General features: G+C 40.6%; 2 protein-coding genes across 9 annotated transcripts; both read left to right on the forward strand.

Moving 5' to 3' along the window:
- Positions 1-3,032: 3,032 nt before the first annotated feature.
- LOC119703729 (cytochrome c-type heme lyase) lies at positions 3,033-8,268 on the forward strand. Its single transcript, XM_038143962.1, has 7 exons — positions 3,033-3,175; positions 3,608-3,757; positions 4,449-4,597; positions 5,198-5,346; positions 6,448-6,567; positions 7,090-7,176; positions 7,618-8,268. Exons 2-7 carry the CDS (start codon positions 3,643-3,645, stop codon positions 7,814-7,816), a joined length of 819 nt encoding a protein of 272 aa, XP_037999890.1. The 5' UTR covers positions 3,033-3,175; positions 3,608-3,642; the 3' UTR covers positions 7,817-8,268.
- Positions 8,269-10,060: 1,792 nt separating this feature from the next.
- RWDD3 (RWD domain containing 3) lies at positions 10,061-27,508 on the forward strand. 8 transcript variants are annotated; one of them, XM_038143961.1, is made up of 4 exons: positions 10,061-11,043; positions 21,962-22,440; positions 23,171-23,286; positions 23,385-27,508. In XM_038143961.1, exons 2-4 carry the CDS (start codon positions 21,964-21,966, stop codon positions 23,497-23,499), a joined length of 708 nt encoding a protein of 235 aa, XP_037999889.1. In that variant the 5' UTR covers positions 10,061-11,043; positions 21,962-21,963; the 3' UTR covers positions 23,500-27,508. The 8 variants fall into 8 exon arrangements, 7 of the variants coding, with proteins under 7 accessions (XP_037999889.1, XP_037999887.1, XP_037999884.1 ...); XM_038143959.1 differs by lacking the exon at positions 10,061-11,043 and adding an exon at positions 13,679-14,394; XR_005257746.1 differs by lacking the exon at positions 10,061-11,043 and adding an exon at positions 14,404-16,992 and having other exon boundaries at positions 21,962-22,453; positions 23,385-23,397.
- Positions 27,509-27,626: the final 118 nt, after the last annotated feature.

The following is a 27,626-nucleotide window of genomic DNA, read 5'->3' on the forward strand; positions in this document are numbered from 1 at the left end:
ACTGAATAGTGGGAAGGAAGGACTGAGCAGGCTGGGAACAAGGGATGCCTTTCAGTGAGCCATTCTTAAACTGATGCATTCAACAAATCTTGCTTAAAGTGTGAGAAACATTATCTCTCCCTTAGATGTAGGATACAGGAAGTATTTTTTATATCCACTTGTCTCTCATATTTGAATGCGCAGGTGCTTTTCATTTTCTCCCCAATTTTTTTTTTTTTTTTTACTCTTTGTATTCTTGCTGAAAACTTTGGTTTCTCTCCTCATATTGGTGTGATAATTTTGCACTAAGATTAAAAAATAATTCAATCTTTGCAATGGATATCTGTCATATTTTAGAAGGTGGGCTACTGTGGTGTCTTCTTTTGCTCTGCTTTTCTGGAGTTCACAGTGCAATATGCCTATGGGTAGAATGTGTTTCATTGAGATCAGGACCTTGGTGTTCTTTGTAAAGAAGCTTTACATTGAGTAAAAAAGTTTTTGCTACTTGGCTCATCTTACAATAGTGAAAACTATTATCTGTACAATGACTAATAGTGCAGTTGTTGCTTCTGGTGGAGAGTGATGGTGGAAGCAGGGAGACAGCATACTGACATCTACAGCATTGTGTACTTGGAGAGGAAGGAGTAGAAGCAATTTGCCATTTGAGAACATCAGAGAGAGAAAATCTGTTTTACCATAGAGTCCTTCTGCCACTGACTTGAAATATTTAGAAGCAGAGATTTCAGTTGCTCTGTGGGAGGATCTTATTAAATAGTGTCGCTAAGTGAAGACAGGATGGGTGACTTGTGGCTGTTCAGCCTGGAGAAGAGAAGGCTCTGTGGACACTCCAGAGCCCCTTCCAGTATGTAAAGGGGCTACAAGAGAGCTGGAGAGGGGCTTTTTACAGAGGCATGTAGTGATAGGACAAGGGGGAATGGCTTTAAACTGAAAGAGGGCAGGTTTAGATTGGATTCTTCCCTGTGAGAGTGGTGAGACACTGGAACAGGTTGCCCTGTGAAGCTGTGGATGCCACAAGGCCAGATTGGATAAGGCTTTGAGCTACCTGGTGTAGGTGTCATTCAAATAAAAGGAGAGGTCATGGGGCATTCCCCATGGGGTCTCTCAAAATTTTTAGGGGACGCAGCCTCCTTTTTATCCTGATTTCCCGGCTGCATTTTTCCTCACTCTTTCCCCACTGGCTGAGGTACTTCAGAGGTACAGACTCCCTGAAACACCTAATACCCCCCCACCCCGTTTTTCTTGTTCCTTGTGTCTCCATTCTTTTTCTCTAAATCCAGAGATTTAGCACAGTCTTGAGTGAGTAGCAGTCTGTGTCAATTAGTGGAATTCCTATGGAATTTATGGTTCCCTCCATTGCTTTTTTTCACCTCTCTGTATCTAGCCATATCTACCATCATGCCCACAGTTTGTTTGTAAAGACACCTCCTTCTCATTCCTTTTGTGGGGAGGATGTCCCTGCCTATGGCACAGGGGTTGGAATGAGAGGATCTTTAAGGTCCCTTCTAACCCAAACTGTTCTGTGGTTCTGCACGTGTAGCAAGTGAAGACTTAAAATGATTGCTTAGTGCTGCTTACACAGCTGTTACTGTGAGTGTAGTCTTGGATACTGCAGTAAAGCCAAATACGCCTAAACTGGGAAATGGTGGAGGGAATCAGAATGTTTTCTAGGGCATATAGCAGAGATTCAGTTACTGACATAATGCTAAATTTCTGTCTTAAGGTTCTCAGTATGCTGTGCTAATAATTCCTGTATGCAGAAGGGGTGGAAAATAATTTCCTCTTAAGTAATCAAGACTATAAAAGGGCAAAAATGACTGCAAGGAGGAATATTTGGTATTGCTTTATACTTGTATTTTTATTTCATGTTCACACTGAATGGCAATGTCCTTGTTAATAAGAAAGATCCTACTTTGAAAGATGGCATGTAGAAGTTATCTTAAAAGCACTCTTAAAAAGAATATATAAAAGCTTTTAAAATTCAGGCAGTTATATATTTTGAAATACTGCTACTTAGAACTATTTCAGTGTGGTTTAGAATTTGTCTTTTTTGAAAGAAATGGGAGAGAATTGCTCATTTCAGTATGTGCGTACATCCTTCTTCCACATATGAATTTGGGTTTTCTTCATCCTAAGCTACTGTAATGTCACTTGAAGATTAAATTATTTTCTCCTTTAGTTCTATTTTTAATTATTACAATGAAATATAATATTTGGGGAAAAACTATGGTTATTTTTTAAATCAGTTCTAATTGTTATACATTTATAATGAATGTTTCTCAGCTCCCCACCTGCTTTTTGCACTTGACAGCCTCTGCAGAGTCCATGCGGTGGGATGAATATTGAAATAGCCCTGTGGGGTTTGTACCTACTGTTACAGCCAGGTCTTAGCACTTGTTGGTCAGACGGGGATGCGATGAAGGTAGTACTCTGTGCTCTGATGCACAGTGAGCTCCATCTTCTGTGTGTTATGCACGGTACTTCACACATACAGGTAAAATGCATCTTCTGCCTTGGAAATAAGACAGTATTCTTAGGAAATCTTAAAAGAGCTGTGATACTTTTCTCGGTTAGTTGATGTTTAAAAATAATCTTAAGTAACTTTACTATCTCTGCAAGTTTAATACTAAAAATTACACACCTTTACGGTATCGGTGCTGCTAGTACGTTGTAGGTTCCTTCTATACTTAAGCAATTGTTTGCGGCTGTAAGGGGAAATGATTTCACAAACAAGCCCACAGCACGAGGTACGAGCACTCGTAGCTCTCGCTAGCGCAGCCGCCCGGGGCTTCCCGCGATCCTCGGCTGGCACAGTTCGCTGTCGTGGGCAAGTTCACACCCAGCTCTCGTCCCTGCCCTGCGCCGCCGCGGGCTGCGAGGCCCGGCCAGCCGTGCGCTGGGCAAGGGCGCAGCCCCGGGGCCGGCGGGGACCCGGCCCTGAGCCCGGCGGCGGGAGGGGACCCGCTGTCGTGCCCGCCCCCGAGAGGGGACCGGCCCCGTGCCCGCCCCGCTCCCGCAGCCCCGGCGGCGGGCGGGGACCCGGGCGGGGACCGGGGCCTGGGCGGGGAGCCGGCCCGGTGCCCGCCCCTCGGCGGCGGCGCAGGCGTGCGGCCGAGCCGCGTTCTCGCGAGGCGCTCGGGGCCGCCGCCGGGGCGCGGGCTGGGCCGGGCCGGGCGAGGTGAGGAGAGGAGGATGAGGATGGGGAGGAGGAGGACGGTGCGGAGGATGTGCGGGGTGCGGTGGGGCAGCGGCAGCTCCGGGCTCCGCGGCGCAGGGAGGCGGGCGCTGAGGCGGCGGCGCCGGCGGGCCGCGCAGAGGGGCGGGCCTGCCCTGACCTTGCGGGTCGGTCACGGCGGGGGCCGGGCCGGGGCGCGGCGGCGGGAGCCGCTGTCCTTCACGGCGTGCGGGCACAGCCCTCGCGGGGACCTTGGGGAGCGCCTGGGCAGGAGCCCGGGGCAGCCCTGCTAGGGGCTTGGGTTTTTGTTTGGGCTGGAAGCTTGTTACCTAACTCTTTAATTTGTGATGCAGCACTGCACTTGCACTTGGCGTTCACCTTAATAAATAGCCAGTGTAGTTACGTGTTACGAATGATTGCTTTCTTTTTCTTTAGAAATTTGATCTTAAAAGGCCCGGTGTGCAGAGGCCATGGGTTTGTCCGCATCCTCCCCGGCTGCCACAGAGCAGTCACCAAATGCATCCAGGCAATACCAGACGGCGTCTCCACCTTCGGAATGTCCCATGCATCAAGAAAAAATGAGCGGTAATCATTCTTCAAACCTAAATGAGCTAAACTCTTCATGGAAACAAGACTGAAAAATCTTGGCGGGGGGAGGGAGAAATTCTTCAAATAAACTTGAGGGTTTTGTTCAACAAAGTCATTCTCAAGTAAATTTTCCTTAGAAGTCACTTGTTCACCAGAACACTGTGCAAGCTGCTTTGTTTGTAGAGACGGGAGGTGCTTACTGTAGAAGCGGTGGGTCACTTCCAGTTGCCCCATTTCCCAGGGGCCCTTCAAATCTGTTCCATGGTGTGGTACAGCCACAGAGGGTCAGGAGATGGTGACAGGTTGTCACTAAAAACCGTGCGTCTGGAAAAGGGCTGCCAAAGGGTGGAATGAGATGAATGCCTGGAGAAGGACATCAGCTCTTCTGCTGACTCAGTCAACGCACTGGGTCAGCTTCCCTCACGAAGTCTTAAGCACAAACAGTTCAGTATTGGGACCAGGATGGGGGTAGGAAATGAGCATTCAGAGACTACATAGGAAACTCAGATCTTATAATGATTTTTGAGTCCTGAAATGCAGGAAAGAGAGCAGTTAACATTGTTGGAAAGCTCAGAAGAAATAGTGAAATACCCATTTGCATTTACATGAGCCTTCAATGAACTTTTCCATTTCATGCACATTAGAGTTTTCATCTTGTAGCAAAATGTATACTGCTGTTGTGTTTAAGGTTGTCCAATGCACATGAAGACTGCTGATCATAGAACTGAGAACACAGATGATGTTCCTGCACATCAAGAAAGAGCTTATGAGTTTGTAGCATGTCCTGTGAAATCTGGTGCAGCTCAAATGGAAGATGACATAGATCCCAGCAATATGGTAACTTTTGCTTATTTCACATGTTTTCTTTAGTCTTCTTTCTTCTGAAGTATTATACCCAAAAATGTAAATAGCGTTACTATGTAAGCTAGAAACTTTGGGAAATAGCATTATTTGTTTCATTTTTAAGACTGCTTTTTCTCTTTTTTGTGCAATTTTTTATGTAAAAACAAGTCACATCTTATTTAACATTGTATTAAAATTTTGCATCTCTGGTGGTTTTCCTGTTTTAAAATATCTTTTACTCTCTACTTACTGGTTACATAAATGTTTTTTATGACACATTGTTGGATTTTAGTTTCTGTGTAATAGCAGTATGGTTGAGTTCTGATTAGCATCTCCAAGATTTCCTCTGATTTACAAAAAGCATTGCTCTTTTGAAAACTGAAGTTTAGACAGAAAGCTTTCCTGTAGTCTCTTGATGACAAACTTGTGCAAAGAGTTCTGCTACAAAAAAAGATAATTTTGGTGGAATTAAGTAAAGGCTGAACTTCTTGATCTTTGTAGGAGTTGATTGATCATGCTTTGATTTTTCTCAAATACTGTAACTTACCAAAATGCTAATACTCTAGTTTGTTGTTGGTTCTCCTTGTTCTCTAGATGCCTCCTCCCAATCAGCAGCCATCTCCAGGTCAACCATTTCCATTGTCAACTGTCAGAGAAGAATCTTCCATTCCTAGAGCACATTCTGACAAGAAATGGGTCTATCCTTCAGAGCAAATGTTCTGGAATGCTATGCTAAGAAAAGGGTAAATACACTGTGAATTATCAGATGTGTCTGTGAGCCTGGAATTAATAAACTAGGATCATTAGTTATTGTTTGGTTAGTTTTTGGTTTTTTTTTTTTTTGCGAGTTTGTGGATTTTAACCAGTAAATAATAAAGTAGCTATTTAAAAAAAGTACTATTCTTATCAACATCTTTATATTTTAAAGGGTGAGTTGGTCTCAAAGGCCATGTGTCTTCTTGTGATAAGGAGGATGGTAAAAAATGTCAAGCAACTGCTACTGGCTCAGAAGATTTTCTTAAAAGTCCATGCACAGGTGTAGACAAAGTTTGCATGATTGCCAGTTGGTTTCATGCTAATGGTGTAAAATAACAGTAGAAGTTCTATGTGAGAACATCTAACTTTGCAGAATTGCTAAAACTGGGGAAATTTGCAAGTAGATATTTTTGGTATTTACAAAAATTTAAGTGTAGGCGAGACTAAAAATCCTCTGTGCTGATGTTTCCTTGTTCTTTGGTAATGATTTGTTTGGCATTCTCAAACAGGTGAACTTTACAGGTAGTTTACTTTTGGAGCAATAGTAATTCTTTTTTCTACATGTCGATATGGTTCATAACACAATATGACATAAGCAGCCTGTATGGAATATACAAGTTTGGCTCCTGTAAACACTGAAATGTGTTAATGTAATGCCAGTTGAAAAGGAAGCACACATGCAGTCAAAATGCAGTGTCAAGAGAGATGGAAAGTATTTCTAAGTGTTTGCAAAATGTATTGAATACAGGACTTCTGTGCATTAGGAATGCAAGTGGGATTTTTCCTAAGCATTTTTTATGAGTACTGTGGATGTGGTGATGTTTGCACATTCTGATAACTTTCTGATCCAGTTAAGCCGTTAATTTAGCTATGTAGAATTTGTGGATCTCTGTGATGATAAGTTGGATAACCACACTTTGCACAGAAGATGAAGTGGTTCTCAAGATGCTTAAGCAGATGAGCCAAAAGTTTGCATGCCTGTCTTGTGTCTTGCATACAACCTTAAATCTCGATTTAAAAGTTGATAAAGCTAGGAAGGTAGTTATGCTGTAATGTTTATACACTGTTTACAAGTTCTTATTTTTTAGGTGGAGGTGGAAAGATGATGACATAACAAGTGAAGACATGACCAACATTATTAAGATTCATAATCAAAATAATGAGCAAGCTTGGAAGGAGATTTTGAAGTGGGAGGCTCTACATGCTATGTACGTACCTGTGAAATGTTGCTTATGGAATATTTGTTATGACAAATAGATATGAGTTGTAAATTTAGATTAGCATGACTGGTGTAAAGCAGACTGTCACTTTTTAGATCAGCATAGTCCCTGTTCCTACAAGACACAGACTAGTTAAGTATTTGGTATTACAAATTTTTCTCTGAAATTCCATGATTGTTTTTACATAGTAGTTTGGATTATGGTTTTCTATTCTTTCATCTATTAAATATGTGGATTAGATTTGCAGAGAACTGCTTTGTTGACAAATTAGAACAACAGTGTGGAGTATATCAGGGATACTTTATCATACTAGCAGTAAGTGCTGACAGAAACTGGGTGACTTTTCAAAGCTTTTAAAAAGGAAAAAAACCTGGGTTATATCACTTGTAATTAATTTTTTACTGTTGCTTTCTTCTACTCAGTTTCTCTGTTGCTAAAACAAATTACCATAGTGGTTTAAGAACTGTGTTAACAGGTAAAAACTCTTTTCCTTTTTACTTGTGTGCACAGGGAGTGTCCATGTGGGCCATCACTGATGCGGTTTGGAGGCAAAGCCAAGGAGTACTCGCCAAGAGCCAGAATACGTTCATGGATGGGGTATGTGGGCAGGGAAAAAGGTCTTTTCAGAAAACAGGTCTCCAGCCTCCCATAGTCTTTTTTTGACTATTTTTTGACTCCTTTTTGGATGTTTCTCGGCTCCCCACCTGCTTTTTGCACTTGACATCCTCTTTAGAGTCCACGTGGTGGGATGACCATTGAAATAGTCCTGTGGGGTTTGTACCTACTGTTACCGTGGTTACTGCATAGGCAGGTCTTAGCACTTGTTGGTCAAAAAGGGAGGCTGGAGAAATGTGTCTGAAAACACGGTGTGGAATTAATTTCAAGATGTTTCAGAACTGGTATTGCAAGTTAGAATTGCCAAAAGATAGAAGTACTAGTGGGATCTTATGGACAAAATAAATCTTGAATTGGACTCCCTCTCCCAGGTTCATAATAGCCATTAAAATACCTCCATGGGCTGTTCCCTGTGCTCTGCAGGTACGAGCTGCCCTTTGACCGGCATGACTGGATCGTTGACCGCTGTGGGAAGGAGGTGCGCTACGTTATCGATTACTACGACGGTGGAGCAGTGGACAAGAACTACCAGTTCACCATCCTGGACGTGCGCCCTGCGCTCGACTCGCTCTCGGCCGTCTGGGACAGAGTGAAGGTGGCCTGGTGGCGCTGGACTTCCTAAGTGCTCCTGTGGTGTGTACTTGAAAAGTAACCACTTTGCTCCTAGACAATGGACGTGTCAATATCAGGACTTGAGACAGAAGTTCACTGCAGCTGTCATTGCTTTCATCATCACCACTCTTCTTTGGAGGTGGGAAGGGAGGACAGGGAAATCTCTCCTTAAATACACCAAGGCTTTGTGGTGTTTCAAACGGAATAATAAAGTTACAGTGGCAAAAACATGTATCTTAATTTTCTTAAGAACTGGGAAGCCTTTCTTACTTTGTCTCAGATTCTGCGTAAGCTTGCCTTCTTTTCATTTCATGACTTCAGTGCTGCTCCAAATACATTGCAATTCTGATTCTGACTGGAGTTTTGAGTATTACTTGATTATTGAAAACTGGAAACTTCATAAATTATTTCACATATTTAAAGAATTTGGATACCTCCATGATGAATAAAGGGTAAAAGATCTGGACTCTTTCTAATTACATGTTTTATTTACATAATAAAACCATGTATTTGTTTTCACATAGACATTTTACCTATTCAAATACATCCTCAGAAAACTTCAGTTAATCAGTTAAAGGAGGTGTCGTGTGGTATGAGTATTTTAAAGGTATGCTATGTAGAAAAGAAGAATATGCTCATGCCTAATCTGCAATTTTTCTTTAAACTGAAGAACACCTGTTAGAAGCAGGAAATGAGTATCACTTTTCAAACAGCATTTCTAAAAGGACAAAATTGATATTTAATGGCTATTTATTTGAATATTTAAAAGGTGGTTTTCTGATGTAAGAAAATGCATTATTACAGTGTTTTCATGTCCGTAATGTGTGTCATGTAATGAATTCAGGACAAAGCTAAGCCTTATTTAAAGAACCTCCTGCAGTGCATCTGCATTTGGCATCCTGGCTGCATTAAGGATATTTATTACAGCATGGTTTTTATATAATGGAATTGCACAAGGGGGTGTGACTGCAGTCAAACACGTGAGTATAGTGAGGTGTATTACCGGTGTGTACATAACTGGGCTAAAAGGGTATCTAAAGTGCCAAGGGAGGAAGTTGACTGGAGTGTTCTCTAAGGGTGATGCATGGTGTAAAGTAAGGGAAATTAACTTTTTAAAGTCTTCCACTGTAAGAGCTTTAAGTTTGCACAGCTCAGTAAGTTCCAGGTGCTGTGCAAAACACTTGGGAATGGAAAAGAGTAAGAGAATAGCACATGGTACCTTCTCAAATGGGGGAAGCTGCCTTCTTGAAACTCCCCAACCTTAATGGGAAAGTAGCCGTACATTTAATTTTCTAAAAGTGGCCTATGTTTAACTGACACTGCAACCTTTCCTTTCCTTTCCTTTCCGTTCCGTTCCTTTTCTCTTTTGATGGGAAGCCTCTCTTAATGTTTCAGGAAAGTCACTTCCCATTTAGGGAAAAATTAGTCAGGGAAGCTTTCCTACTTTGGAATTCTACTGATCACGACTAGTTCCCACTTCAGAGACAACTGTTGTGCATGGTAGGAATAAATATTATCCAGAATCCTGAGAGGAAAACCATGCTCTTACCCATGTTCCTTTTTCACCTTTTCAGTGATGATACAGATATATGTATAATGATAAACAGGGAAGATAATTCCATCTAAATAGGCAATATATGGATGAGATAAATGAATAGAGTGTTTGTATGAAGCAAATGAAGGAACTGACTCATGAAGGAACTGCTCTGTTCTAACAGTAAAGATTGAAGAGTGCTCTTTTTGGGGTGATGGGTTGTTTTCCTATGGGATTTTTTTGGTAGTTGTTGGTTTATGTGTTTGGCAACTTGCTACACTGAGGATTCTGTATTTCTCATCACTAAATATGGAAAGGCTACACCACTGTAGGGAGTACTTCAGAAGCTTCAAAAGCACGAGTTTGCTTTGTTGATTTCGGCAGTGTGATGTTGAGAGCTTGGAAATTGTAATTGCTGCTAAATCTGGGGAAACTGTCACAAGCCACTTCATGTGTTTACTATCTCCTGTTAAGTTCAATCTACCACAGATTCAAAGTTGTTCTTTCCTGTGGTACTGTTAATGAAATGTACTACTTTGTCATCAAACTAAAAGGAGAATCAAATAAATATACTTTTCTTAACTTTGCTATTTGTTGATCATGCTTTTAGCTGTAAGAATTATTAAAATGAGCTTTTACATGTGCCAAATGAGATTCTAGTCTGTTACAACTAAAATCTTGCTATAGAGTATATATTTGATATTGTTACTATGTATTATTTTATATTACTATAACTTAACTATTGTCACGTCTTTGAATATATTCTTACTTATTTTTCAGGTGAATACAAAACCAAAACCCAAGGACTAAATTCAAGTGTTTGCTAACTGAAACAGCAGTTCTCAGAATAAGAGCATGTGACAAAAAATACATTCATCCTGAGTGGCTAATTTGACAGGAATACAAGGAAATTTAAAAATAAAAAATTCCTACAAGACTAAATGAAAATAATTACTTTCTACAAGCATTAAGACTTAAGGAAGTAAATGGAGTTTTCTTCTTCAGGCTTGGGTTTCTTGATGCATGATGCATAGATGTTAGAATTGAAATTACAACTCAAATGTAAATTTGAAAAATGGTGATTTAAATTAGGCTTTTTTTTAATCCTTAGGAAGGATGTTTTAACTAAAATACTATTGTTCAGGCTATATTAAGAGAAATGTGTGTATATGCATAAATAAATACATTTATATCGTTTCTTCATAAGTATAGGAAGGTATGGAGAGTTCATGGAGCCCATGAAAGTGAAGAAGTATCCTGATCAAGTCCTTTCAGGGAATTCTGCAGTGACATCAGGTTCCCAGTTGTGGTCAGGCTGAAACAGAATTTTGGAACCCACCTCAAACTAAGGTTAACCTTGTGCACATTCCAAAGGGAAAATGCAGACAATCACAAAAGAAAGGCTGCTGTTATAACTAGTTCTGTATTTAGATATCTGAAGTTCACCTGTGTTCTCCTTTACGGTATCAAAGCCCTGCTTGACCTATTGTGTTTGACTCTTGCAGATGAAACAAGTTAGGGGTGCCCTCCTGGCCTGCCCTGAAGATCTGTGCTTAAGGATGTCACAGTGCCCAGAAACTGCACTCTCTGGGACTGGTGGAAAAGGACTCCAGCATAACATTCCCAGCTGTAATCACATGCAGTCAGGAGTGGTTCTGACCTCAATTTCCTGGAGCAGGAAGCTGAACGAATATTGCATTCAGGTATGGGTTTAGGCCGCTTGCTTTGGGTTTTGTGTCGCTTCAGGCTGCAGTGGCTACCCTGCACTGGGGTGCCTGGCACTGCTGCCCCTCTACAGGGGCACCAGACTGGGTGCTCTGCCTCCAACACCCTCCCTGCTCAGTCACAAGGGACCAGCTCTCTGCTCTTCTGCAGTTTGTCCTGTTAGTATCTGGCCAACATGAGTGTTCTGTAACGGGAGTAATTCAGAGGCTGATCTTTCTGGGATGCCTGGAGTTCCTGACTCTCTCAAGTCATCCTGCATTTTGCCCTTGGAGGCAGTTAGGAAGAGGGAGGCTGTCGCTCTTCTATCACTCTTAATTTATTTTTTTTTCCCCTGTCCCCTAGAAACGTCTTTGCTCCTTCCTTTCATACTATGCTCATGGTGTGACCTTCAATCCCTCTAAGAATTTTTCAGCTAAGCCTTAAAATTTCTACCCTGCGTTGCTGTAAAAGAAAGAGACTGTGTTGCTGTGAGATAGTTGTGTCCATTCTTGATTATTGCTACTTTCTACTGCCAAAGCAAAGTGTTCTGGATTACCACTTTTGAATTATGAGGTGAAAGAGGCATGCTAGTTTAGTGTGAAATTTTGTCTAGTGTTTACATAATTTATTTACCATCAGTACTTTAATGTGTTCTGTAAATTTGAAGTCTCAAATACACTGATGAATACTGTTCTGCTTTCAAAAGGTGTTAGAGTGACAAAGGACCTCTCAGTGCTCTGAAAGTGGTCATAAATAGGCTGTGATCTTACACATTCCCATTGTGTTTGTTCCACTGTGGGGGAAAAGGAGCTAATGTGCCAAATTGCAAGAGATGAAGGTAGATACACTGCTGTAGCTCAGCTGCTAAAAATGAACTGCCAGACCAAGAAGCACTTTCTGATATTTGGACTTCTACTAAAGTTTGTTTCTTATAGAGGGTAGAAGTGCCTCTTTCAGAGCCATCACTTTTTAAAGACATCTGTTCCCAGCACTTACTAAATGAAATGGCATGCTAATTCTCTGTCTCCTTTGCTTACACTTGGAGGAGAATTCACGTAGTCAGGTTCCACCAGCCAATGTACTTGATGTGGAAGCTGAATGTTTTAAGGACAGATGCTAGATGTGCTTATCTCTTCAGTATCATACCCTTCCCTACCCACAAGTATCTTTACATATGTTATTTTCAAAAATGCACAGGATTGCTAACTTTTTACGAAGTTTTAGTAGGCAACTTTATGCATTTTTACTCTCACTGAAATAAAATGCATTCTGGTTTTCATTCTACCTTCGTACAAGGTAAATGGCATGCAAAGATCTTTATGCAGTGAATCAAGTAGGTATTGATTCTCTCATCAGTGGAATCTGTGGCCATATTAGACATGTCAAGTCATAAAAAACAACCATTTTAGTTTGCATTAGATGGCTAATCACTTTTATGTGCTTCTCCTTCAAGAAAAAACGGCTTGTCAAACTCCTAAAGGAAGAATCTTATATTCTTCTATGAATGTGACAGTTACATCTATTTGGTCTTATTACTTGTACATCACATTGCACAGAAACTTCTGGGCAGAGTACCGGACTCCAGACCTTATCATGAGGCCTTGGCCACGTGTGAAATGACACGTTATTAGCAGGGAGCCACGGATTCTGATGGAAGCTCCCCCAATATGGGTCTGCCTGTTTGCAGTGTGGGTGCATACTTTTGACTGGAGTCTGAATGAATACAATTTTCAAAGGATTATGTGAAATTTTTGGAAGTATTAGGATAGTTATTAGGCTTCATTAAGACAATTTAAAAGATTAGATTATTTTTTTTGCTGACGTTCAGTTTGGACCATGGCCTCTCTCATAAAATAGAAACCATCACATTTGTTTTCTACATATTATGGGAAAAAGAAAGATTGTCATGTTTTTCTTTTCCAGTGTTATACCAATTTTGTGGTAACTACAGAAAGTTTTAGCTATTTTGCTAACACGCTGCTGTTCTTGCCTCCAGCTTCTGAAGACTATGACCCCATAAACCTCCTGTCTGCAGAGATAGCTAATGCTTTAATTGATCATTAGTACACTTTCAAAATGAGTTTCCATCTGCCAAAAGATTAAGTGTCTCAGGGAATTGACTGAGAGCAGTTTGATGCATGGAGGATAAATGCAAGTGCCTTTAAAAAGCAGTGCTAGATCACAAATCCTTGAAAAACTTGCTTCTAAAATACTTACAAGGAAAAATAATAGGAAAGGTTTTTCCTCTGCTTTGTTTTTCCCTCAAATTAAGTAGTATTTTATATATCAATGAAAATTTGTTGCCTCATTTTCAAGAACTGAAAAGCAAAACCTCATGAAAATGCTGAATTTAACCTTACAGCAAACAATGCAATTTTTGGCAGCTTTAATTTGCAATGTAAATTTTTTGTTACATGGGTTTGTTTCAACTGTAAAAAAAAACACAGAAAAAAAAATTTTCCACTAGCTGTACTTAAGAATACCAGGAGAAAAGACTTCCATGTTTTATCATGTATTTTCACAATTACTGGATTGCTTCTCTTTCTGTTTTCTTCAAGCTTTTGCCTTAGTTTATTTGGAGGGATTTTTACAGGTTTCCTGTTGGTTTCTCTCTGCCGTTTTTGTACAAGGCACTTGGGGTAAGACTTCTACCACTGCAATAACACTTACAGTTGTTATTAGAGAAATGGTAGCTTCTTTCTCAGGTCTCTAAAAAAGCGGTGCTGTTTAACTCAGGCAAGGACAGCTCTGGCTATGCTATTCTGGCTGCATTAGCGCTGGCAGCACTGTTGTATCAGAAAATATGGGCACTGCAGCTGTCCTGCAGCAGTGCCAAAAGGCAGAGGTGCTGCACTGGTCGGCTGTCACCTTCGCTGTGGTTATGGGTTCCTCATTAGTGTTGGTCTTCTGAACCCCAAATGGGCAACTGCAGTGACCTCTAGACTAGAGTCCTTTAATGCCTTCTGGAGGTGTGTAGCACCACCTGCACTTACGATCGAGGAGGTGGCAAAGGGGCTGGCGTGGAACTGATGGTAAAAGATACAGACAGATCTTCAAAATTTACTTTTTTCCAAATGTCTGTCTGCTCCTGTGGGAGGATGGATTGCAGAAGAATAAGAGACAGAGATAGTGCTGAAGGCAATCTCACCCCTAACGAGTTGCAGCTGTGCTAATTACCAGGGATTAAAAACAGGCCTGCCTTTAATTGGCCACAGGTGTATCCAATGAGGCTGAGTGTTATAAAAGGTGGGCTAGCTAATTGCGAGAGCCTTGGAGTCAGTTGGCTGTGCTGTGGCGAAGAGGAAGGACTCGGCTGGCTGTGAGGAGCTGCCCACGAGAGCATTAAGAAGGTATGAAAGTTTTACGGTATGACAAGGACGTAGTCCTTCTCTGATTTACCACTCAGGTTAGGGAAAAACTGGTCCAAATGCACCATTTTTATATATATTCACTAGTGGTTGTTGAAACAACACCCAGTTGAGGCTGTAATTATAGTGAGTGGGAGGTAAAGGATACTGTTTTTGCAAATAACCCTGGGAAGATTAGTCTAACCTATGTATGAAAGGATGTATTCTGTTTGCCTTGTCAGGCAAAGTGGAAGATACTGGTGGCACAATTGTTTTGTGACAGGATATTGGAGCTGGTTTAACATAGGCTGACTAAGAAGTGAAACTTTTTAAACTTTATTTGCCATGTGTTCATGGGGAAGTATCCATTTAGAAAATGTGGCTAAAATTCTATCAAACACTTCAATGCTTGAAGAAATAAAGAGGGGAAATAAGATCTTGACTTTCAATTTTGTAATAATGCAATATGAAGGCCAGATTGTAACTGTAGATGTTCATTTCAAATTTAAATATTTAGCATTTTCAGTTGTCTGTGACTACACGAAAATTTATTACATTAAGATGGAATTTAGATCTCTGACATGAAGCTGATATTTTCATAGAGTGAAAAATATCAAGCTGACATTATACTGTCTCATTTGATGACTTTCAAATGTCAGAGTGCAGTAACTTATTCATAGGGACTTCCATGTCTTGTGATAGTGTCAATTCAAAAGACATTTACATCGACTTTTTTTATTTAAACATGTAAAATGGAATATGCAAAGTGGCAGAGGAGAAGGGGGAAAGACCAGGGCAAGGAAGTTCTTAATAATAGAATGGAGGCACTTATAAGGCTAATTTTCATCACAGCCTTCTTTCTGACAGCAGCCTGGCTGTGCTGCTCCCTCCCAGCATCTTCCTCAGCCACTTCTTGTCGTTTCAACACAGGTTAGGGGGTTAGAAATAGCAGGATATACCATCCTGAAAAGTCACCCTCCCCCAGCCCTCACTTTTAAAAGTGATTTTGTAATAATAGGAGATACTGGATGATTTTGCCTGGGAGTTAATTGATGCCTATATAATTTAGATCAAAGTTACAAGGTGCTTATAGAGCTTGAGTTATAAGATATCAGTATAACCTGATATGAACATAACCTAAATAATCATTTTTATATACCTATATAACCTGAATCATAGTTTTTATACCTACATAACCTGAGTCATAACTTTAATATCTATATAACTTGATAAAATAACTTTTTATGTATTGTAATGGCTAGTATATGGTTAACTAGTTGTTTAATGCTGAATAGACAAAAAAGAAGAAAAAACTCACCAGGTGGATAGCTTTAGAGATAGGTAGGTATAGTAGTAATGAGAAATTGGCAAGGGCAAAACAAAGAATTTAGGCCAGTCAAGACCAGGCAGACCAAGGAACACTGTAACTGTGCATGCTCCGAAGACAAAGCTGAAAAGTTCAGGTGTGAAGATGACCTTGAAAGCCTTCATCAAAGACCCTGACGTCCCAAACTGGGGAGGCACAAGCACAGTGCAAAAGAATGGTCTAATAACCACCAGATCACAGAATGTAAGTTAGTTCTGGTGCCTATGTGATGATGTTGTAGTGACATGGTGATGCTAAGCAATACTTACTGCATAAATATACCACAGCACAGACAAGGGTGGGTGAGTCAGGTGGAGACATCCCCCTCACCAGCAGTGCTGCATTAACCAAATACCTGCTCCATAGACATCGCTCATTGGGGATTTATTTCCATCCTATCTTTCAGGCATCATAATGGTACTGTTGGCAGTGCACAACCTCGGTGTGAGGGCTGGTAACGGGGTTCTGAAGGCACAGTAGTTGCTTATAAGTAATATTATTTTATATTCTAGTGACTCTTTGGGCGGGGGTGTATGCGGCTGCGGTCCAGGCGGTTGGGTACTGCCCGAGGCCGAGCCGGCTCTTCCCCATGTGGGTCAGACCGTGGCGCAGCACTCCGCACCGAGGGACAGGGTTCGGGCTGCTCGGGGCTGTCCCGAAGGCGGTCGGGTGGGACGGGGGACAGGGCCGGACGCGCGGACACGGCGCGGGCTCCTGGGGCCAGGGCCGGGCCCGGCGGGGGCTGCGGGCCGCGCGCAGCCGCCATTTTGTTCCCGTCCCTGCGGCGCGGGCCGGGCCGGCGGCGCCCCCTGGCGGCCATGGTGCAGGCCCCGCGGCCGGCAGGGGGCGCGGCAGCGCGCGGCGGCGGCCATGTCGGAGCTGGCGCGGGAGGAGCTGTCGGCGCTCGCCGCCATCTACTGCGAGCCGGGCGCCTGCGAGGTGCTGGCGGCCTCAGGTGATGCGGCCGCGCTCTCTGCCCCCAGCCCGGGCTCTCCCGGCACGACCGGGCCCCGGGAGGAAGCGCTCCGGGGCCGCTCACGGCGGGGCTCAGCCCCCCGGGCAGCGCGGGCGCAGTCGCTCGCTGCTGTCGCTTGTCGCGTGTCCCCGCCCCGCCCGGTGCCGGTGCTGGGGCCTCGCTTGGGGCGCGGAGCCCGGCGGGCCCCGCTCGGTTATAGTCAGGGCCAGCGAGGTGCTGCGCTGGGAGCGGGCTGGCTGCTCTCTAGGCAAACCAGCAGGTGAATGTTGAATAGTTAACAAGACCAGGTATTTGTCTGGTGATACTGAGTAGGGTACAGCTGTTGCAGTGCACAAAAGGCTTTGGGTTATCTCTGTTGTTCTGGGGTAAGCTGACTACCCGGGCACTGTGATGTGCCAGACGTTGCTGCTGCTTCAGCAGGATGTGTATGGCTGTAGGTTTTACAGGGTACTGAGGCTGGTGTGTCGTGTCTGCCGTGGGGAGTGATCTGGTTTGTAGTACTTGCTCTCATTAGCTGCTGGATGCTGTAGACAAGGAGTGCAGTAGATGCCTTTGTGGTTTCTGCTCCAGCCATGGTGGCCACTGATCAGAACGGAGTATTAAGACATGGCTTTTTCCAGTTTGTGCTGTACGGTGCTGTGAAGATGCCCCTTCAGCAAGGGAGAATAAATCTCAGTAGTTCCAGTGTACAATAGCAGCTCTGTGAGGCTTAAATGTCAGGTAGGATATGCAAGTGTTGGTGTCTAGATCCAGGCCATTAGTAAATTTTGCTTGGCGCCTACCACAGATGTGACAGCTCTTAGTTGTTTGCTGGAGAGAGATACACATGCACATATAAACACAGAGTATGCCTATATTGTGTACCACAGGTCCCCGGTGTCTAGGAGCTCTTGCAGAGCTCTGCCCAGCTCCCCAGCACAGTGATGGACAGGGAGCAGCTTCCTGCAGTGAAGTCCTGGGGAATGCTGCTGAAGATGGATGTAGTGGTCAGATTTTGTCTGCACGTGTATATATTCAGCCCTAAAGAACTGGGATTGATAGGGAGACTTTTTTTACTGTGAGGGTGACTGAGTGCAGGAGGCTGCCAGGAGAGCTTGTGGAGTCTCCCTTACTGGAGATACTCCGAATATCTGGATATTGTCCTGGGCAGTTGTCCTCTTGTAGGTGACTGTGCTTGAGGGGAGAGGTTGGATGAAGGCATTAGTGTCTGCAGGGAGCACAATTAACCACAGTAATCTAAAATCACGAATTTTGTATCAAGGTACATGACACACCTCCTGCTCCAGTGCAGGCATGTAATTCTGCCGTTTAATTTTTTTAAATTGGTATTTAGGGTTGTATTTTTAAAATATGGTTGATGAAATGTTTCAACTAAGCTTTATTTTTAAGTGAAAAAATTCCAAGAATGTTATTTTGGGCATAGATTGAAAAAGCAGTATCCAGGCTTATCAGATGTTAATTTTAAAAAACTTGAGCATATCTGAACATTGCATATACACATCTGTTCCTCCAAATCTGTTGAGAAATATAGGCACATTCTTCTCTGTGCTTCATATTTGGAAAAATGATTTTGTGTTGGTTAGTTACCAGAACCTAAAAGGTTTAAAACCCTTCCTGGACATAAAGTGAGGTGCCACAAGTGCACAACGGGAGTAGGCTATTTTATTTATATTGGTATCTTGGACGGCCTTTAACCACGCTGCGTTCATGATACGGAAGGATCAGGTATATTTGATTGGTTTACATTGGTTACATGGTTTACATTGTTTTTTTTTTTCTGCTGGAATTGAAAAGATTATTTTACAACAATGATTATTGGTATTTTGTTTTACTCTTGGATTTTACTCTTTGGAGCTGCCGAATCTAGTCAGCATACAATTAACTTGCACTCCAGTCACTAGATTATATTTGCTTTATCTCTTCACACCATGTAAATTGTCATTGACAAAGGGTGCACAGACATAACTTCCAGGAAAACTGTTATGTTATGCAATCTCTAAGACATTAAGAGTAATTTGTGTGTAGATCCATGGGATCAAAAAGGAGGCCACTGGGGATTCGTGGTTTTGAGGAATGTAAGAGAAAGCTTTTACAGGTCTCTTGGTATGGTAAAAACTTTGGCTTTTTGGAATTTAACAATGAAGTATTCAGAATGTAAAATGTGTTTTTGTCAAAACCAATGTGTGGATGAATTTAAATAAACTAATTACAGTGTATCTTTTTTACTTTACATATCCATTTGCAAAGATTAGTGTTAGAGATAGAAATCCATAATTTAATTGTTAATCTGTTCTCTTTTGGTCTGTTCACCAAGCTTGCTATAAAAATATATTTAGACATTCTAAGCTTGTACGTTAGTAGGTGCCATTTTCTGAATTTAAAAATAGACTGCATGTGTTGCATAAAATGCCTTTGGGCAGGAGAGGAGGGGGATATCTGTCTGGTTGACATGGAACATAAGAAAAAATCTCAAGTATGCTGGAGCTAAATATACTGATAAGCATGCAGCTATGGGGGGAAATGAGTTAAAATGTATTGAGTTTGGTCTGATTAGCACATTAAATGCCAGCAAAACATTCATACCCAACCTGTTATTTCAGAAATAATCGTCATGTTGCTGTGAAGACAACTCGGCCCTCGTAGCATGTGCAAACAAAGGAAATATTTCTTTGGAGCCAGGTTGCGCAGGGCGCCGCTGGTTTGCTCTTTGTTCTGCCAGTGTCTGCAGCGCTGGTGCAGAAAATGGACGCTGCAAGGTTTAAATAAACTTTAGATGCTGTAGCCCTGCAAAGGTTTTGAACTGATTCTTCTTTTTTAAAAAGTTAGTCTGAAGCAGATGTAAATGAGCACAGCTGGGCTTTTCCTGATGGCTCAGGCTGATACACCTTGGGATGCGAGGCTGTTCTGCCTCCTTCACATTAGTTCATCGCAAGGAAAGGTGTGAGATTTTTGCAGGTTTAAGAATAAGATCACTGCAGCAGGAGGTCCTTGTCGGAGGGGCAGGGTTGGCCTGTCTATCCCTCTGTTGCTTCTGAGCTGGTGAGATCTGTTGTGGCAAGCTAGTGGAAAAATCCTAGGAGGATTATCAGAAAGGTAACATGTTTTTCTGTCACTGTAATTAAGCTGGTGATAGAGTAGTATTTTTCAATTTATATAGGCTGTACATTTTAAAATCTCATGGCAACATAGTTTAAAACAAAGTGATTCTCAGGCAGGATGTCAATAATGCTCGCCCCATTCAGGCAGATGCCAGCTGGCTGTGCTAGGTGGGCTGCCCCGAGTGGGGGCTGCTGAAGGGATGTGAGGCAGCAGCAATGGCTGTGTGCAGACAGCTCCGTGGTGGCCAGGAGGGTGCTGGGAGCCCCAGGATACTCGGGGCAGGTTTGCTGCCTGTCTGTGTGCTGAGCCCTGCATAATGGCAGAGGAGCTATTGCTGCTGGTGCCCAGGAGGAAATATTTGTCAGGGCAGCAGAAAACAGAAATTAGGAGTAGGAAGGCTTGAGGTCCTCCTAGGTAACTACTGACTATGTGCAAGGGCCTTCTTCCAAGGCTGGAATACACGTATCTTAAATCTAGTCTGGAACCTTTGATAGGGACTTGGAGGATAGAAGACAAACTCCTGTTGGCAAGACATGTGGTGCCTGTAAATACAGGCATGGTTGGGTGTGATTTCATTGAATTCACTGGAATTGCATCTACTGCTTTCATGACTGGATTTGACTTGGAGACTTCTTCATAGTACTGCTAGAATTTGATTATTGGGTTTGGAGGGTTTGCTGATTTTATTTTGTGACTTCTCTGACCTTGAGAGTTCTTTGTATGACCCAGGAAGGAAGTTTGAAAACAAGCCCTTGGATAAGCTCTCTAAAATACTTCTGTCTGTCCAAGTCACTTTTAGGTTCTTTCACATTTTTAGTAGGTTTCAAATAGAAAATCATACATTTTATGTGAGAAGCCCTGTGAAAGGTTGGTTAGTGGCATCAGTAATAGTAATCAAACATAATTCATCTGACTGTCATGTAAAGGAAGGTAAGGTAAGGTAGAGGGGGAAGAGTGCAAGTCACTTCAAAAGGCCTGCTCTGAAACTCAGCTCTCCTCTAATCTGCCTTTCAAATCTGGCTTCTCCTGCCCTCATATAGTGAATCAACCTGACATTTTAGCAATTTTTGAAAGAAAAGGAGTGAGGTGTTTAGAATGCATCAAAGGGGTGAAGCAGAGAACATCTGAAGATCATCTTTTGTCTGATTGATACCCTCTTCATGGCAGAGGAGCAAAAGAAAGGTCTTTGTCCGTGCTTTTTACTTTGTCAAGTTTTGTATTGTTTTTCTGTGAAAATTCTAGTTAAGAAGGTTTTTTTCATTAAATGAAATACTATACATAACTTTCATATTAAGCATCTTTGATTATATGATTTGTATCAGGATGATGTAATCTTCAGCCTTTCCTGCTGCATACCGAATGTATCCTTTCTGCTCTGAAAATAATTCTATTCTTATGTAGACCTACAACAGATTTTGAGCAGCTATGAAGGTATATAAACATACCTTAATATGAGTTCATGCATGTTTATATATGTATCTAGGGTCAGGTGTCCAACAGAGATGGTTTCCTTATGTCAGTCCAACTGTTGTAGAGGAGTTAGCAGAAAAGATTTAAGTATTTTCTCTGCAAGTTGTAGGGGACAAAGAATCGGACTTCTTTCTTTCCAAGTCTCTGCTTAGCGCGTTTGAATGATTGTCTTAAAAATACCTGGTGCAAGTTTGTTTGCCTTGCATTAGTATTGATGGTAGAAGTCTTAAAGATTTCTTTAGGAGTAAACTTAGGGCTGTGCTGAGTCTATCCAGAAAATTCTCTATTTTCATTTGTCCTTGCTTTTGCTGTTGAGCTGTGGAAGCTGAGTTATGTGTTTGAGAGAGACAATTCTTTATTACTGGCTTGTCTAGACTCTGAAAGAGCCAAAAGGTGTGAATGCTTTTTAGAATGTGTTAATAACTTTTCTTCTACTATGTTATAGAAGTGTTTCATTTCAGGATTCCCTGCAGGTATTGCTTGAGCCATTGGTTGCAAGCCCCCACCCTGCAGAAAAAAAAAAATCCCCCCTTCTTATTCTATAGGAAATGTCAATCATTTGAGTTGAATTGTTAAAGAAAATAACATGATTTAATGATATATATGTATTTCAACTTCAAGCAAACTATTAATGTTGGTTTTTTTTTTCTATTTTCCAGAGATGCATGGAATCTCATTTAGAATTCAAATCAGTGTGAAAGAAGTGCTGGATCCAGATGTACTTTTAAAGCTGTTATTTCATTTACCAGTCAATTACCCATCAACTCTACCGGATATTTCTGTTAACTCAGACCAGCTTACAAGGGCCCAGTGTATGGATGTGAGAGAGAAATTACTTGAACAAGCACAGAAACATCTTTCTGAGCCCATGGTACACGATCTGATTCTTTGGGTACAGCAGCATCTTAAAGATGTCATTAAGCAATCAGCAACAGTTTGCAGTCAAAAAACTACTTTGTCAAAAGGAACAGAAGATGGTATCTGGATGCTCCTTTTGCATTTAGATCACATGAGAGCAAAGGCAAAATATGTGAAAACTGTGGAAAAATGGGCTTCAAATCTAAGGCTGACTGGAAGACTGATGTTCATGGGCAAGATAATATTGATTCTTCTTCAGGGTGACAGGAGCAGCATTAAGGTGCAGGAACAATGAATGCTGACTAGTTCTATCGATTTACCACTGAAACCTCTGTGTCTGAATATTTTGTGTGTGTTTTTCTAAGATTAACAATTTTGGAAGCAAATTGATCATTATGAGAGTAGCAAGACCCAGCAACTTTATTCTGTATTTAAGAAAAAGGTGTTCTATTCTGTCTGCAGTGATAGCTGTAGACCTGTGGCCTGTATTGCTTTTCTTCCCACTGAAACTATACCCCCCCCCCCCATCCCTTTGTTTCCTGACCTTAATATGCCTAGATTTAGTTTTCCATATTTCCCAAATGCCCTGGAAAGTGGCAAAGTTTTTGATGAGGAATTAATAACAGACATATTTCTAACTTTTTGTTAGCTCTAACTCCTTGTGTCTCTTTCCTTGACTTAAAACCACATGGTGCTCCTAGTGCATGCCTGGGCTTTGAAATTCTTGTCTGGATGTACAAACTCCCACTGCCTTAGGTGGACTTTTGTGGTGATGTTGGAGGAGAATGTTTTGGCTTTTCTAACTCATATTCTCTTAATCGGTTAGGCCTACTTATCTTAAAACTGATGAATAGAAGCAGTCGTGCACTTTTTGGCATGGGCACTTTCAAAGTTTGATTGCTGTGTTTAGAAAAAAAGACTCCATTTTGAGTGAGCTTTTGCATTTTACTAAACTTTGGAAATACTAGGTGACATTTAATATTTTGGGAATTTTTTTTTTTGTCATTTAGGAGTACTTGATTCTTCAGAAAACTTCTAAGGTAGATGTGGACTCAAGTGGAAAGAAATGCAAAGAGAAAATGATGAGAGTACTGTGTGAGACAGAACTACAGTCCCAGCATAAAAGGTATAATTTAGTACTGTTGTGGATAGAAAAGTAACAGAGTCGATAATTACATTCTGACAAATCCAGGCATATTCATGAGTTTCTCTTTTACAATGTAGGTTTCTGATGTTTGAAGTCAAAGAATATTCAGCACCAGAGGAGCTACAAAAGGAATTTGAAACTGCAGGACTTACAACTCTTTTCTCTGAGTTTGTGCCTCCTCTCTTAAAATAAAATTAAAAGAAACCACTGGACCTTTGACCAAAGCAGTAGTGGACTGCAGATGCTGATGGAAAATGAAAGGACTAATGTGGCAAAACAGCCTTGAAGCTTTTTGGCAAGAAATACTAGTAGTAGTCATCCTTTTGCAAGAAGAAGGCAATTAATACATTAAGAACTGATAATTTTTTGACATTTATGTCAAAAAACAATATGATGTTGATTGTTATAATTGCATGGTAAGCATGAGAGATTGGGAAGAAATAATGCTAAAAAAATAATCTTCTAGTCAGACTCTGTTTTTCAGTGCTTGTTTTTCAATGCTCTGTCTCTTCTCTCTCGTGGTAGAATTTCTCAATAATGGCCTGTTAGAACACATGATTAATTTTGCTTTGGAAGACTATATGAAGACATTTCCATAAAAAACATAGCAAACACACATTTAAATATGTGAGGACAGCATATACTTAATGTCCCTTAGGAGTTCATATGCTAATTTTTCATTCTCACTTTAATTGACTACAAATACTAGAGGGTTGATTTGAAGAAAAAGCTTATGTCACTTGAGGCCTGGAAAAAACTTAGTGTCTTTTTGAATATTAGATTTCATTCTGAAATTTATAAAAACACCCACGTGGAGTATTTAAATTGATAAAAAGCTGAGGTAGAGCCAATTGTAATATTTTTTTTGATAGGTTACAGATGTCTTTTTATACTTTATATGGTTTTACTGTTTGTGCAGCTTCAGAATCTTGATTCAATTAAACTGTTGAAGCAGTATATATACAGACTTCAGTCTTCCATCTTTCAAAGCTTCTGCCAAGTTGTTTTTTTTTTTGGTTTTTTTTTGTTTTTTTGAATTGGTCACTGACCTTGGCCAACCTGTAATTTTTTTTTTATCAGTAGTTTGTGTTCTATGTCTGTATAATGTTACAAATTATATTAATAATTTTATGAATTGTGCAAGTTCTCTTTACCTAGGGAGGATTGGATACTTATTTATGGCTATTATTAATGTGTGTCTTTTGGTTTCTATTTTACCTGAAAACATTCTCTAACAAGACTAGATAAATTATCCAGTAATAAAAATTTAGCAGTCATGATTTTCTTAGTAGCTAGCACTGCCATTTGCCATTTCAATTGGCTTTAGCATGTAGCTAAACATGTGCTTTACTGCTCTCTAAAATTCAGTCTCAGAAGCCAAATGTCTCATATATTCTGTAATTAAACAGATTTGATCAATTCAGTATAAACTAATTTCCATTGTTCTGGGGGAAGACTAGTACTATTTGTTATAGTTCTGAAAGTGGAGTTTGGCATGTCATTATGTAAGATCTGATTTCCTGTTTCATGCTCAGACCATGAGATCATACTACTTCCTTTATATATTCTAGAAAAGCAACTAAAGCAGACTGGGAAGATTTTTATGTTTTACTGTTTGAGATATCAAATGCATAAAGGGTTCTGTATTGTTTGAAAGTCTCTGAAGTTTTTCAGGAGTTTGGTGATTTTCCTAATAGAGAGTGTCTCAGATATGTATGTTGCATGTTATTTTATCCACTGATGCAGATTTACTGAGATAGTAGCAAAGTTCTTCTTAGTGAGTATTTAATGTTTACCACATACAGTACTTCAGGCTCAGTAGAACAGAGACTGGGTTGAACAGGTTTTACAAATCTGTTCTATATTATTTTGAAATTGCTTCCTGAGGGACAGGGAATCTAATTTTCTATCATTTTAAGTGCATGTGAAGATGAATCCTTACTTTTACAAAGAAGAATAAAACAGAAGTATCTTTACAATATTAAAATAACATGTATTTTAAATTACAGTTTCCAGAGTCGAGCTGTTCTCAGGTGTTGAAAAATTATGTGTCAGTGCAGTATGAAGTTTCAAAAAGCTGCAGAGGGTCTCTCCTTTTACTGTGTGACAGATCTGACAAATATCAAACTCAAGAAAAGGCCTATGCATGTACAGCATAAGAAAACATAATCAGTATCTCTCTGATATAAAACTAAATGTTGTTAAGATTTTGCCAGATGCATTGTAAATCTGCTGATTTTAGGAATTGGGTTGAATGGCATTACCTACTCTTGTGATCTCAAAATGTGTGTGACTTCAAAAATAATTAAGCCGTAAGTTGTTGTGATCATCTTTCTTGCAAGATTAGATGCAGACTTACTAATGTTTTCCTCTTTACTGGAAAAGCCATTTGTGGTGTCAGTGGCTGCCAGTTGCACTTGAATATAAACCCATGTATTTTTTTGAGTTTTACTGCCTGATGCCTTCTTGGTCAACTGTTTGGCCAGAGCTGGCATTACAACAGCCAATTAAAAAGCAAAAGTGATAATTGGGTAAGTTGCAGCTCTCTCCTGATGTGTGCTTATCTTCCTGCCAAATGAAGTAGTAAGAAGCTGGATGATTTCTGTGTTTCAGGAGATGGAAAATGCAGTTTTTACAATGGATTTTTACCATAGTTGAATTTGTTATTCACTAGCTCACACTGGACAAATCCACAAGTTCGCTATAGGAAAGGACTACAGTTTATAGCTTGGTTTGATGTGCTTCAGGACAATTACAAATCTGATCAGCTTGATACAGTTCAGACAGCAGAGAACATGAGAACTGATGTCAGTCTGATTCTGTTAAAGCAAATGCTTTTGCCTACCTATCAGTCAGTCACTTTGAAGGGTAGGAGCATATCTTCTGTTCAGACAAGTAAACAGTATTTTTAAAGGCTGTTCTTCTGGAAGGATGTTGCAGCTGTCTGTTAAACTGATGCTTTGTTTGCATTCATTGTAAAAAGAGATGAGCTAGCCTGTGAGCCTCTGGGGCACAAAAGTCATCAGAATGGGTTCTGTGGTGCATGCTCTGCCTTCCAAGGGAGCTGGGGCAGACACAGAAGAACAAAATGCACAGATACAGAAGAACAAGAAGCAAGGAAAAAATGCATGAGTGTGTGAAAAGTTAGTGAAGTGTATGTAACTGTTGGAATCTGACAATGCAGTTGCAAGGAAGAAGAAATCCACAAATTAAAGGTGATTTAACAAATTAGAAGTTAGCTTTCTTGTGGCTGTGGTGTTATAAACAGTTCTTCAAACAGCATAGTCAGTAAAGCCTTGTTTCCTGTGGCCTTGCTAGTTTCTAAGCTATAGCACACATGAAGCCTTCCCTGCAGGAGATGAATTCCTGATGGTGTTCTCCAGGTGGGTTCCCCTGTGCCTGGTATTGATTGTGCATAAATTGATCATTTCTTGTGTAAATCTTTTAAGTATGAATAGCATTTTTTCACCTGTTACCTTCTTCATCAAAGTCATAGGTACTTGGTTTCTTTCATGTTGTTAACCTCTCATTTTAATCGAAATGACTCGTATTCAAAAGTTCTAGGAAAACTTTATAGTATAAATATGCTTGCTTCTGTATGGACAGCACAGATCTATAATCATAGTTTTCTTTAAAAATCAGGCTAAAATGAAAGATGCTGCAATAGGAATGACAGCTTGAAGAATCAAGTTTTTTAGGACAAAACTGAGATTTGATTGGTCTTTTTGAATACCTTGGCTTATTAAGTATGAAGAAAACAAAAAATAGGTTGAGAAAACAAGAAGGATCCAGAGGAGGGAGATAAATGGAGGACATCATCAGTATTGGGAATTCACCTGGTTTTCATACTTAGTAGGTCTTCCCTCCACCACCTCTGAATTTGTAATTTGATGTTACGGAGAGGATAGGACACTGTAAGATCTCATATATGAAAATCGTTGACACAATCAAAAATAAATGAAAATAGATTTGATTGTTTTGTGAATAAGGCTGATTTTTGTGGTTTTGTAGTTACATCTCGTTTTCCTGTAATAAGAGCATTTGTCTCTTCTGGTGCGAATGGCCCACAAAATCCACAGAGATGAGTATAAATTATATGCAGAGGTACTGTAATGAGCCTTAAGAAACTTCATAGTGGAAAAAATATTTTGTTTACATTGTTTCTTCTAAAAATAGTTTAATAAACCCTACATATGGATGATTTAAAGCCTAGTGTCCCTTGATTTGTTCAGCTTTATCTGTGAAAATACAAATATAACCGTGCTATAGTACATTTGAAATAAGATGATGAAATGTTGCACTCACTGTATTTCTGCCAG

This window comes from Motacilla alba, chromosome 8 (genome assembly GCF_015832195.1).
Source record: "Motacilla alba alba isolate MOTALB_02 chromosome 8, Motacilla_alba_V1.0_pri, whole genome shotgun sequence".
Lineage (NCBI taxonomy): Eukaryota > Metazoa > Chordata > Aves > Passeriformes > Motacillidae > Motacilla > Motacilla alba.